This window comes from Drosophila navojoa, chromosome 2, assembly GCF_054131105.1.
Source record: "Drosophila navojoa isolate 15081-1374.11 chromosome 2, UAZ_NAV_1.0, whole genome shotgun sequence".
Classification (NCBI taxonomy): domain Eukaryota; kingdom Metazoa; phylum Arthropoda; class Insecta; order Diptera; family Drosophilidae; genus Drosophila; species Drosophila navojoa.
In genome coordinates, this window is record NC_142890.1 from 21,705,571 (window position 1) to 21,718,416 (window position 12,846).

A 12,846-nucleotide genomic window follows, 5' to 3' on the forward strand; every position below is an offset into this window, starting at 1 on the left:
AACATAGGACAGCATTGTACATATAAGCAATTATATTTTATTCCTTTGACACGAATAGACATTCCGAATAGTATTAGAATGTATAGAAAATGCGTATCCGTTCTTAACTTGGACTTTTTGAACACAAAAGCTTGGAGGACTTTGTCAATTCGTGGTTTTAATCCCCGGCTCTGATGTGCCCATAAATTAGAGAAACACACGCGCACACACACACACACTTATATATGACTGTGCGTCATCAAAAGTGGCTTTTGGTGCCTTTTCATATGTGGCTGCCGCAGCACTTGTGGGCTTAAGAAAGTCGGATGGTCTTTGGCTTTTCTCATTCGAAATTAAAAAAAAAAAAAGAAACTTTTTAATTATGTTTGCGTTTTAGTCAGGGTCTTAATCTGTCTACCAAAATATCTTACCACACCCACACACGCGCACGCATTGATATATACTAAGGTTTGGGTCCGCTTATAAGCCAACAGTATATCCGCATTGTGGACTACGTGACGTATGTGTAATAAATGTAAAGCAAGTGCAAATGCTTCTCTCCTTTATAAACTCTGCCAGCGTCTTTGCACAAATGCTCTAACATTTATTTATCGTTAATTTATCATGCCAAATAGTCGCATTGATATATGCGATGCGATTATCTCTTCTTTTCGTACTTATTTATTCTTTTCTTTTATTTTTACTTTGCTCTTTTCTTTCGGTTCGCTTTGCTTCTTTTTATGTTTGGCTTTCAATTATGTGCTGTCCTTGGCAGCCCGCACAGTGATTTTCCTTGAACTTTTTGTCTGTCCGCTATCTGACAGGACTTCAAAATGCCAGAGCAGAGAATGTGGTCAAATCACACGCACGCTTAGCCCGCAATACTCGATTTGTTGCCATTGATTTAAGCTCTTGACTGACCTGGAGTGCTGGCTGCTTCGAGGCAAGGTGGCTCCAAACGACTTACGTGTCCATAGAAATTTGTCTTGAAGTGGTTAAGTGGATTGCTATTCGTGCCCTGGCATAATATGCATCAAAGTGTGTATCATATTGAAATAAGGTTCGTTAACAATTCAGACATTCATCAATATAACATAAATATTGCTCATTATAACATAAATAACTTATATTTATAATAACATACATATTGTTTAATCTTAATTATATTTAAAGTACAAATTCTCTACAGTTATTCCTGGAAGTTTGTCATTCTCATTTGACATTTTTGTCATTACATAATTTGGAATTTTGTCAGATTTATCCAGCTATTCTCCATCCCCATACTGTAAACTTGATTTGTCTAATTAATCAGAAAAAATGCTTTAACGCACACAAGGCAAACGCAAGTGAGGGTCGTCAACCATTACCTGCCCCAACGGCTGATTTCTCGCAATCGGTAAGTGGCTGAGGCCAGGCGAGGCAAGGAAATTGCTGAGAGAAGGTCGCAAAGCCAAAGAGGCGAACAAATGGAAGCGATGGCTGAACAGCTGTTCAACGATTACCGAGTGGAGCGTAAGAGCGAAAGCTCGCTGCGCTGAATACGTTCCACTTCCATTCGTGTGCGTGCGCTCTCCTGCTCGGCTTCCGTATTACTCTCGCTCTCTATTTCTCTGAAACTTAACCCACATACCAGCTGCTGCCGCTGCTGCTGCTGCTGCTGCTGCGGCTTCCGTTTGACAGTCGACTCTGAAGCCGTTGGCTCAAGAATCCAACTTCAGTCGTTGGAATTCATTCGGGCGTCGTGGACACAAGTGAGCCTCCGTGCATGTGGCCAGTGTCTCTGTATGAGTATTACTCTCTGTGTGTGTGCGTGTGTTTGTGTACGTATATCTGTGCCTGTGTGTAGTTTATGGGCACAAGGCGGCTAATACTAGCGAATGGAAGAGAGAAAAAAATAAGGCCAGCTGCTCGAGCGACTAAAGCGTTCAAACAAATGGGCAAAAAGTTCTTCAGGCGCGTCTGACTACCGGTACCGTTACTGTTGCCGTTGCCGTTGCCGTTACCGTTACCGTTAGCTTTTTCGTAACAAAGCCGCGTCACCACAGCATCCGCCTGCTGCTGGCTCGCGCTGTCTTCGCGCTGGCGTCTAACAGTATGCAGGCAAAGGCATTGTCCACCCCCTCCAGCGCACTTTACACACACTCGGCCAGCCCACTTTCCGGTCATTGACGCTTGCGTTTAATTAAAGCAATTGCATGCCACATCGAGTGTGCTGCTTTCCTGTAACTCGCATGCAACTTTAATCGCTGCCCAGACAACAGCTCAGCACGCCAAAGGCAACAAACCCGAAACGCGAACGGAGCAACAGCCAAAGCACGTGTTGGCCAAGAACGCGCACATGGCTACAGATTGTTTTACAGTTGACTTCAAAGGATATTCACACCTGATTGAAAATTTCAGATAAATGAGAAATCACTAAATGAAGTACATAAAAACTATATAATATATATTCTGAAAAATGTATATTTTTATTTTTATTTATTTCTAAAGTTGTTTACAATGCAAAATACTTATTTATTTTTAAATTATCTTCAGAGAATATAATAATCACAATAAAGAATCCGTAAGAAAATGCAATGCAATGAAAGATAATTTCTCGCGTTTAATCAAGAGCAAAGAAGTGAACGAAAACGGTTTCATAATACAAAAATTTGCTCATACATGTTTGCACGTGTATGTGTGTGAGTGCGTGTGTATTTGTCTGAGTGATAATATAACTGAAGCACCAAAAAATAAATAAATAAATAAAAATAATATACGGATACGCGGAATTGAAATAAAAGGATTTATATCGCTGCCATCGGACACTGAGAAAATCAAGAACAACAGCCAGCTTTAGATCTGTGGACTTTTATAGAAAGGCAGCAAGAACACCAACAACAGCAACAACAACAACGTCTGACAGCAGCCATAAAATAAAAGCACTGGCGTCAGCAATGGCCATCAGGGCCAGAAACTAGATCCTTTCATATGCGTTCGCCTGGAGAAAGCATTAACACAAGGTAAATCAAGCAGACGGAGCACAAAGCACAAAGCAAAATGAACCTAAAATTTAGATTGAAATGCAAAGAACTGTCAAAAACATTTAACAAATGGTTTGTTCTATGCGCAGAGCTTTGTGAATCACAAATGCGACTCATGCTAACAGTAATTTCAAAGTCATGTGTTCATGGCTATAAACATAAGCTCTTAACTATTTCCTTGTTCGAAAAAAGTATAAACTTAACTTTGTTTTATAAAATAATATTAAATTTATAGCTAAATGAAGTGCATAAAAAACTGATTTTTGAAAATGTAGGCTTGTTTACATTAGTCGATTCTGTATTTCATAATTATTATTTTGCCTTAATATAAGAAATATTCGGATAGCCTTTGCTAACTAAAAATAATTTCATAAATACAATCAAATAAAATCCTTTTGAAAAATGTCGATTAATTGATTGTCATGAGATATATGATAATTGTAGTCGAGTTTTGATTTCACGGTAACATTATAAAATTCCTTAAATTATTGTTTCGCTTATTTTACTTTTTTTACTTTTTGTTTAGCATTTTATTTTCAGCAAACTTTAAATAAACTGTCTTAAATTTCATATATTTATTTTTATATTTTAACCCAAAAACTTGATAGAAAGGCTATGAAGCTGCTGACTTCTGGCAGTTATTTTCTTTGAGAGGGAAGTACATTTATTGGTAATGCAATAATCATTATTTGGCCATATCAATCAACTGATTTCTTACATGCCACACTGTCGATGGCCCAAAAATCAATTCAGAAATGATAAATTAGTTAAAAGTGTGTGCCTAGCCGCCAATATTGTGCCGCCGAGACTCGTCTCGACTTTCACTTGTCATTGCCACAAATAATAAGCGATTATAATGCCGTAAATCTAGACAGCGACGACAACAACAACGACGACAGTAATAGCACCAATATGAGTAGTCCACGCGCCGTCCTGCCAGACGGCCCAGTCACGTGCCCAGCATCAGTTGGTGGCGATAAATGCTGCGAATTCTGAGCACAGGTGAGGCAGCGCCAGGCAGCCGTAATTTGGGGACTATCGATGACGCACATAATACAAGCTGTCAAAGGGAAGGTGTCATAATTTACGAGAATCCCAAAACACGCTTATCACTCATACGGCGCATCAGCTGATGAGGCGGATGAGCTGCGCTTGTGTCGATTTCAAATTATTCATGATTTCTGTTCCACATCTATTATTATTATTATTATTATTTTTTTTATCGATTGGGCCTTCCGCAATTTTTTTTTTTTACATTACAACAATATTATTAATAACGGCAGGTGCGCCGCTTCCCTCGCTTAAATTCGAGTCAGCTGGGTTTGAGACTTCCCGTTTCGCGTACATCACCGCAATACATATATTTTCTGTCGCTTACTTTAGCAATGAAAGGAAAATTGACGATTGCAATCGTCGATCGATTGTCTTGAACTGCCCAAGTATTCATAAATAATAAATAAATTCATAAAATAAATAAAATAATAATAAGCGTATCACATTTGTTTTTTAGCTATTCAAATATTTTATTTTCCGCATTTACCAAATTCCAAAGATCATAAATAAATTTAAATAGTTTTAATACAAATTTTATAATTTTTATTTGTTAACAATATTAAAAAAAAATTAATACTCAATAAATTAAATTAAATAAATAATAAAAATATATTATAATTTGATGAGCTAAAGACCAAATTAGGACTCTATTCTACTACTCCTATAGTGTTACAGCAAAAAAGTTAATGAATTAATAATAACAATAAAATTTAAAATCTATCGTCTATTGACTTACGTATTCACTCCTCTTCGGGCAAGGCCAAGGCATTGATAAATTGTTTCAATTTATATATTCACTCATCAAATGTATATATATTCCAAAAGTTGCTGGAAAATTGATGACTACAATTAAAATACCTGCATTTCTATTGATTTACTTCACTCTAAATATATCTAGAGGGAATCTGTAATTATAAATCATTTTGAATTTCGTACTATACAGAGAAATTTAATCTTTTAGTGAAATGATTCGATATTACTTCTATAGCCTTCTATAGTCTGCTCACATATGAAATTTATTTCGATATATTGTTAATCCTGAGCGGCTCTATGTTGAAGCGATCGCTGAGATCCTGCAGAATGGAGACCGTGCACGGCATCAATGGCAGCCCGCCTTGATCATCCACCATTTGCATATGCTGCAATTCTTTGTCGCCTGGCAGCCATGGAGGCTGCGCCGGATCGCACGGTATGACGTTGCGCAGCAGCTGATGGAAATCAGCGAGCCTGTCCTCGAAGGAGACGCAAAAGCGCATGGGATCAATTGCTATGTAGACCTGGCCCAGGTCAGCCGGCTCCCTCTCCCAACTGAAAAGTCCGCGTCGCCGCAATTGCGATGCGTATCGGGCCCCCGTCATGACCCCGCAGAGTATATCCACCATGGCGGCCAGTCCGAAGCCCTTATGCTCGGGCGCAAAGGCCCGCAGACGCTGGGCGCGCAACGCTTCGACGATGCAGGTTGTGGGCATGCCATGGCAATTGAGCGCCACATTGTCGGGCAGGTCGTGCAAATACCCATTGGAGTACTCCAGCTCCAGCTGCTCAACGGGATAGGCGGACGTGCCCACTTCCATGAGGAGCTGTTCGTGTGTGCTGCCCGCCGCACAGGCAATCGAGTTTCGACCCAGCAAGGGCTCGACGCCGCCACTGGGCACCAGGGTGGCTGGCCCATTCGACATGCAGATGCCGATCATGCGATGGCACAGCGCCTGACTGGCATACCACGACTCCAGCCCAATGGAGTTGGAGTGGCATGCTGCCACATAGCCAAGCCCCTGCTTGCGGGCCTTGTCCATGGCCAAGTCCATGCAGTAGTTGGCCACCACCGGCCCGGGCGCATTCTGGCCGTCCACCAGGGCCAGCGCGTCTCGCTCGCTCAGCACCTTCGGCTGCATGCGTGGGTCGATCGTAAGGTTGTGCAGGTCGACCGTGATGGCGGGCAGCTGATGGATGCCCATGCTCCGCTGGCCCATGTAGTCGGCAGCAATTAGAGCATCGGCCATTTCGCCAGCTGCCTCATCCGGCACATCCATGGCCGCAAACACGTCACGCACAAATCGCTGCGCCTCCAGCACATCCACCAGGACCTCCCTATTCTCACGATTCGCTATGGTTGCCTGCGGCTCCCGGTATCCCCTGCACATGAGTAAAACACGCTTCAGATTCTCCCAGAGCAGGTCTGAGCCTTGCCTTCCACATCTTGGATCGGTCGTGTTGCATCTTGTCCCACTATCGTTTGCCTCGCTCACAGGCTGTCCGCCGCATGGCTGCAATGTCTCTTTACTTGTGTTGGCGCTGGCTAAGCTTTCCGTGCTGGGCAGGGGCCGCACTTTTCGTAATGTATCGAGAAAGTACAGCACTTTTCGCATTGCAGTCTGAATCGTCAAAAATCAACTTCAATAATGATTAGAGCAGCACTGGGAACTTTCATTCAAATTTAACATTAGTTCAGAGCAAGTAAAAGTATGACAGACGGACGGACAGACGTCGATTTGTGAACTGACCCACTCTGCCTATTGATTATATTTGTAGCAAGCCCGTAAAAAGAAACTGTTTAGGTATGCAGCAATTATTTTGATTTATTCAATAGAACTTCATTGAATATAAAGTGGAAATGGGTATTAAATTGGTTTGAGGAAATTAGTCTTGAGGACAATAATCATCGTCTTGTTCCATATACTGATTGATAAAATCTCTGTGGATGTAAATGTCTGTGACTTGAATATTTTTCGCGCAATTATCTGTATCTAATCCTTCGTTTGCGTTGCTCACCACGCCGTACAAGCAGTGAAAGGAACTGCTTTGGGAAGATCTTCCTCGACAACCACTAATAAAGCCACTTCCACTGTCTCCTGCACATATTTGAGAATTATATCTGATTTCAGTTTTTAAAAAATCCGATGTTGAGGTGGAGCTTTGCGGCACTATCGTGGCAATCGCCATGGTCAGCTTAGACGATGTCAGACTTGACGTTTCCCAAGTGGCGATGTCACCAATAAGCCTGTGCAGCATGCTTGGATTGTAATCAATATTAAAAATCCAAGGCAGACAAATCCCTTTTGGCACATAGTCTTTGTTACTTCGTGTCAATTTAATCAGTGCTATGTCCCCACCTACGGGGTCTGCAGTGAATCCCCTGAAAAACGAATGAATTATGAGATTGTTCCCTATGTTGAGCTGAAATTGACTTACGGATAGATGTATGTGCGATCTACTAGATCAAGGCCATCGTCTTTGTCCATTATAGTGCGCATCGATGTTGCATTGCCCACTCGAATCATTTGAGAGTCTTTTAAATGAACGCAATGCGCAGCAGTCAACACCAAGTTTCTCTTTATCCGAGTCCCAGTGCATTGACGACTGAAGCTCGTTCCGTTCCATATGTAAATCGGAACCGTCCAAGGTGACAAATGAGACGATAGATTAGGTGCGTTTTTACTTATAAATGTGTATTTTGCCTCAATGTTGCCGCAAACCTCTGTACAATAGTCCTTCAATGCTGATCTATCAGTCCAGGTGCCATCGTCTTGACATGTCACATTCAACGGATTCGGCGACTTTCGCAATCCAATTTTGCATTCGAACGTCACAACAGTTCCGGCTGGCATCATCTTCTGACAGTAAAACACACCAAGCCTTGGATTGGAGCAGTGCGGGACTAGCGTATCGTAACAGAATATTTGGGTGCCATCGCATTGCTCTACGTTAAGTTAAAACATTTCTTGCTAGAATACTTATTCTCTATTTAATCGCTTACTTTTACATTCTATATCCTCGTCGAAGCCTTTATTTATCCATTTTTTATCAAGGCATTGCAATTTGGAATTCTTTACCTTGGATGGCACTAATGTGGTATTACCCTTGCAAGAAAACTCTACAATCATATTATTTATGGGCGGACTAACTTCATCCTCACAACTGAATGGGTCGCACTTCTTTATTATTAGATTCTCGTCATATTTGTCGATTACGCATCCATTCGTACCATTCGTGTCTTTATTGTAATTCGGTTTCTTTATGGAACAACGCGTATCATTAATTAGCCATTCACCCGTTATTGAGCATACATCCAATTTATGGCCGTACATTTTGCTATCGGGATCGTAGCACTTGAAGCGAGCTATTTGAGTTGGATATACGAAACGATGAGTTCGGTTCGCATGGTATAAAATTTTGCCGTCAAATCGTAGGCCCTTATGTATTGGTTCCACACAGGTTTTTAGTGCGGATAACGGACAGCCAAATGCCAGTTTAATCAAGGGAAATAAAACAAGTATGCGGGCGAACATCTTAGCAATTTCAAATTACTTGCAAAACTGCGCGAGCTCGACTAATCTATGCATGGGCATTATAGCTTATGGCGGGAGAAATGTTCACCAAAAACCGACATCCGATAAGAGTCAATTCGGCCTTAGTGCCATGCTAATCAGCAAAAGTTTCTAGTCGCTCTTAATATATAGATTATAGTTTATATATAGATTATATTGAAAGCAAGTGTATTTAATGAACTAGTTTTCTATTTCAGTTCCGAGAAGGATTTAAAAAAATGAATACTATGCACTTGAAATCAGACAATCAAGGCCACGCCTGTCAAGCAGTCGACTATAGATAGTGTAATTCACACGAAAAGATTGACAACACAATTTCACGATATTCAAGTTTGTTAAGGAGAATCAAGACGCGCAGATCATGTGGAATTGCACCCGGTCAATGCTGCAGCTGCGCATGCTGCGCCTTATGCTGCTGTTATCGGTTGCATCAATTGGCTGGTTTGATCTTGCTACAGCCTCCACGCACGATGTTTACAACGGAGCGCGACCGGGACATCGGATCGTGCAGACCCGATATGGGCGCTTACATGGAATGATTCTACCGTTGGATAACTTTCGCTATTTACGATCAGTTGAAGTGTTCCTGGGCGTGCCTTATGCCACGCCTCCGATCAAACAAAACCGGTACGTACCCCAAAGAGTAAATGGAATTTGATAGATCTATAGCCACATCTCTCAACTCTCTCGATATGCACTGTAGCTTTAGTCCAACTCGTGCTCCAGCACCGTGGGACGGAATACGTATCTCTGATAAATACAGTCCGGTTTGCCCGCAACGGTTGCCCAATATACAAAATGAGACCGCCGCCTTGGAGAAGATGCCTAAGGGACGCTTGGAATACCTGAAAAGGCTGCTGCCATTTTTAGAAAATCAATCCGAAGATTGCCTATACCTCAATATATTTTCGCCTGTTAATGGTAAGTCTCGAAGTTGTAGATGTATGTATTATATTGTTAATGGATACGTTGAATCATATTACACAAAAGAAAATTGCTCATAGCTATATACCTAGTATACAAAAATCTTTAAAAGCGAGCATGTAAATACACTTTTATTATGAACAAGCTGGAAAGCAATATTAAATAAATATAACAGAGTTAGTTAATCATATTAGAACTATCTACCACGCACAAATTTGTAGCATAACAATAACAAACCCGAATCTCTTCCATACCATAAGAAGCTAAGATAGAACCTGAACTAGACCATATATCAAAATATACCATATTGAAGGCTCCACAATTTGCGACTTTTGCAAGTATATGTACTATTTGACTAATATATATTGCGGGTGAATATAAAATCTGAAAAGTTATTTAGACAATTTTTTTAATTCATAAATAGGATTTATCCATGATTACTAATTCGTAAAAAAAAAAAACCTTCTTCATTGTATAAAATTTGCTTTGGTTGCCGCTGCGTCACTTTTTCGCCTTTGTTTCAGCAGCTGGCGCCAATGAGAAGAAGCTGCCCGTAATTGTGTTCATACACGGCGAATCATTCGAGTGGAGCAGTGGGAATCCCTACGATGGCAGCGTACTGGCCAGCTATGGCGAAGTGGTGGTCGTGACGCTTAATTACCGACTCGGAATACTGGGTAAGCATATTGCAATTCATCTGTCTGCGGCCTCAATACAATTCCCTGGTCATCGTCGTCTGACAGGCTTTCTCAATGCGAATCCCAGTCCGCATGTTCATGCACGTGTTGCTAATTATGGGCTCATGGACCAGATGGCAGCGCTCCATTGGATTCAGCAGAACATACAAAAGTTTGGCGGCGATCCCAATGTTGTTACCCTCGCAGGTCACGGAACGGGCGCCGCGTGCATCAATTATCTGATGACCTCGCCCACAATGGTGCGCGGACTCTTCCATCGCGCCATACTGATGTCTGGATCGGCGTACTCATCGTGGGCTCTCGTCGAGGATCCAGTCCTGTTTGCCATTAAGCTGGCTAAAGAGGTTAACTGCACCATTCCCGAGGACCTGAACAGGCATCACGAGCAGATTGTCGACTGCCTTCGGGATGTGCCACTGGAGGATTTATATGCCGCCGATATACAGGCACCCAACTTCCTAACATCGTTTGGCCCATCCGTAAGTTCATCCATTCACACTTTTATTGGCGACAAGTAAAAAGTAGGAAAATTGACTTATTTATTTGTTATTTGAAATTATAAATTAATAAAATATAATCATTTATTTTTTAATTTCAAGAAATTTTTTATTTTCATTCCTTAAAAAAATAAATAATATTTGTAATAATTTTTATTTTTACTTTACAAGAATGCAATTTTAATAATAATTGTATTTTTTTTTTTTTTTTGTAACTGTTATATAAAAAAATAAGTAGAAATTGTTTTACAAAGTTTTCTATCATCATTATTATTAATTTGATATTAATAGCAAATCGGTTTTTTAATTTTGAAATAAATTTAAAAAAATGTCTTCCTTATTTATTATTATTAACATTATTACTGCATTTTTCTTTTTTTTTTCAAACATAAAAAAGGAACAAAAATTGCAAATTGTATTAGAAACTTTTCGAGCCCTAAGCAACAAATGTAAGCTTATCCTAAATCGAAGCGCTCACAAAAGAATCGATTTGATATGATTTTCGGTTATCCCATGCCGGATCCCTATTGCCCATTTGGTCAGAGGCCTGATGCTGCAGTACTTCTGCGTCAATTGCTCGAGTAGCTTCGTTGTTGTATCCTTTGTGTTATTTTTTGTGTGTTAAGTTGAAATTTGTTCACACTGATTTCCATCATCTGTTCGCCCAAATGAACTTTATGACTTACTTCACTTGCTTTGGGCTGCTTCAGAAAGGTTCAACAATTGAATGCTCTCTTCTCTGCCCATTGCTGTTGTTTGTCGGTTTTCTCATTTGTTTTCGTTTTTTTCATCTATTTCCCTCTGGCTCACAATTTTAATTTAGGTTGATGGCGTTGTCATACGACCCGGACATTCCAATCTCGATATTGATGATTTAATGACGCGCAACTCGAAGCGCTCAGCAGGCGATGCTGGTGCCCAGTCAGCTGGTGGCAATGGCGGCGGTTCCGGCGCTGGTGGCTCCGCTTTCAGCGGTGGCTCCGGCTACTTTGGAGGAGGCGCGGCCTCGGCCAACATTGGTGGCCATTATGATGTGCTCTTCGGCGTTGTTACGGGCGAATCCATTTGGCGCTTCAGCGCTCATGACATACAGAATGGCTTCGAGGGCGAGAGACGAGATAAAATTATACGCACGTATGTGCGCAACGCTTACAACTACCATCTCAATGAGATATTCTATACGGTAAGTACGCTCTGCCTATAAATATTCTCAGCTAACTTCACCATTTGCCTTGCCAAAACTGCCAGACCGGACCCGACCGGACCGAACCGGAACCGTCTGTGGCTCCGGCTCCAGCTCTGGCTCCGGCTCGAGGTCTGCGGCTTGCAGTCCGTCACATAAATCTTGTAATCAGATTGCAGCTTCCCAGTGGTTTTCCCTGTTCGGGCTCGCTCGACAGGCGCTTTTTGGAATCAGTTAGTGGTGCACCTTATCTCCAGACTACTTATTTACTACGTGCCTCTTTCCACTTGGGCTTGTTGCCGACTTTTCTGTTTATTTGCTGGACTTACTTGTTCTTTCCCATTTCACCAAAAACTTTGCAGACTTTAGATGGCAACTTATACAAAACTGAAGAAGTGAGGCGAGGCGAGGAGACTTAAAAAGTCTGAGCTAATATTCGACTGGCTAAAATTACCAATAGACTCATGCACGAGACTAACACATTTATAAAGGTCAACATTGTCATTGCACAAACAGCCGCTTTTATTCAAATTAAGGTATCGTTCGATTCAACTAGCGTGAAAAACTCACGACATAAACACATTTTGCATAAAAAGCAGCAACAGCGAAAAAAGAGAAGATGGAAAAACAAACAAACAAACAAACGAAAATAGGCATAAGCGAGGCAAAAAACAAAAAGTCTATTAAAATGTTCGCTCGCCCGGTGTAACTGTAATTATAAGTGCCCGTACGTAACACAGTGCGTATGAGTAACATTCGCAGCAGCAAATAAACACAAACGAAGGCTGAATTCGACTTTGTGTTGCTGCAGCTTTTCAACATATTATTCTATTTTGTGTTTTTGTTGTTATGTTTTTCGCATATCTCGTTTGTTTTTATTTCATATGAGCTTTTGTTTTTTCTTCCTTCTGTATTTTTTTTTTTTTTTTGTTCATTTCTTGTTTTGTAATGCGCAAGCGAGCGAAATGGAAGGCAGTTAACACGCCATTGCAGCCAAAACATTAACACGCTTTATTTGGCAAATGTGTAAGGCTGTTATAACTTTGTATGTGTGTGTGTGTGTATGAGTGTGTGTGTGGGTGGGGGTGTGTGTGTATTTGTGTAAGCATTGGCAAGGACACTGTTGCTTGCATACGTACACAGCCATGTATCTGTATGTTG

The 12,846-nt window shown here is 41.0% G+C and overlaps 2 protein-coding genes across 3 annotated transcripts in view; one reads left to right on the plus strand and one right to left on the minus strand.

Annotated features, from left to right (window-relative positions):
- Positions 1-2,695: 2,695 nt before the first annotated feature.
- The window catches only part of Nlg4 (Neuroligin 4), a 48,494-nt gene continuing 38,343 nt past the window's right edge, over positions 2,696-12,846 (plus strand). Inside the window, exons 1-6 of one of the 2 annotated variants that reach the window (XM_089262179.1) lie at positions 2,696-2,981; positions 8,581-9,010; positions 9,087-9,304; positions 9,832-9,984; positions 10,051-10,484; positions 11,326-11,685. In XM_089262179.1, the coding sequence (XP_089118305.1) occupies positions 8,745-9,010; positions 9,087-9,304; positions 9,832-9,984; positions 10,051-10,484; positions 11,326-11,685 (1,431 nt within the window). In that variant the 5' untranslated portion in view covers positions 2,696-2,981; positions 8,581-8,744. The remainder of the gene's footprint in view (positions 2,982-8,580; positions 9,011-9,086; positions 9,305-9,831; positions 9,985-10,050; positions 10,485-11,325; positions 11,686-12,846) is intronic. The other variant, XM_089262216.1, reaches the window with a different exon arrangement.
- LOC149092234 (uncharacterized) lies at positions 6,685-8,344 on the minus strand. Its single transcript, XM_089256622.1, has 4 exons — positions 7,819-8,344; positions 7,248-7,344; positions 7,136-7,191; positions 6,685-6,907 (listed from the first exon to the last, which is right to left on the minus strand). The coding sequence occupies exons 1-4, from the start codon at positions 8,342-8,344 to the stop codon at positions 6,696-6,698; spliced, it is 891 nt and encodes a 296-aa protein (XP_089112748.1). The 3' UTR covers positions 6,685-6,695.

What these genes read in the sequence shown, in the direction of transcription:
- LOC149092234 (XM_089256622.1), bottom strand. Translation starts at nt 8,344, where the DNA reads ATGTTCGCCCGCATACTTGTTTTATTTCCCTTGATTAAACTGGCATTT. An exon ending in GATCGCACATACATCTATCC is followed by an intron (nt 7,192 to 7,247) that starts GTAAGTCAATTT and finishes TTCGTTTTTCAG; the next exon opens with GGGATTCACTGCAGACCCCG. An exon ending in ACTGATTAAATTGACACGAA is followed by an intron (nt 6,908 to 7,135) that starts GTAACAAAGACT and finishes AAATATGTGCAG; the next exon opens with GAGACAGTGGAAGTGGCTTT.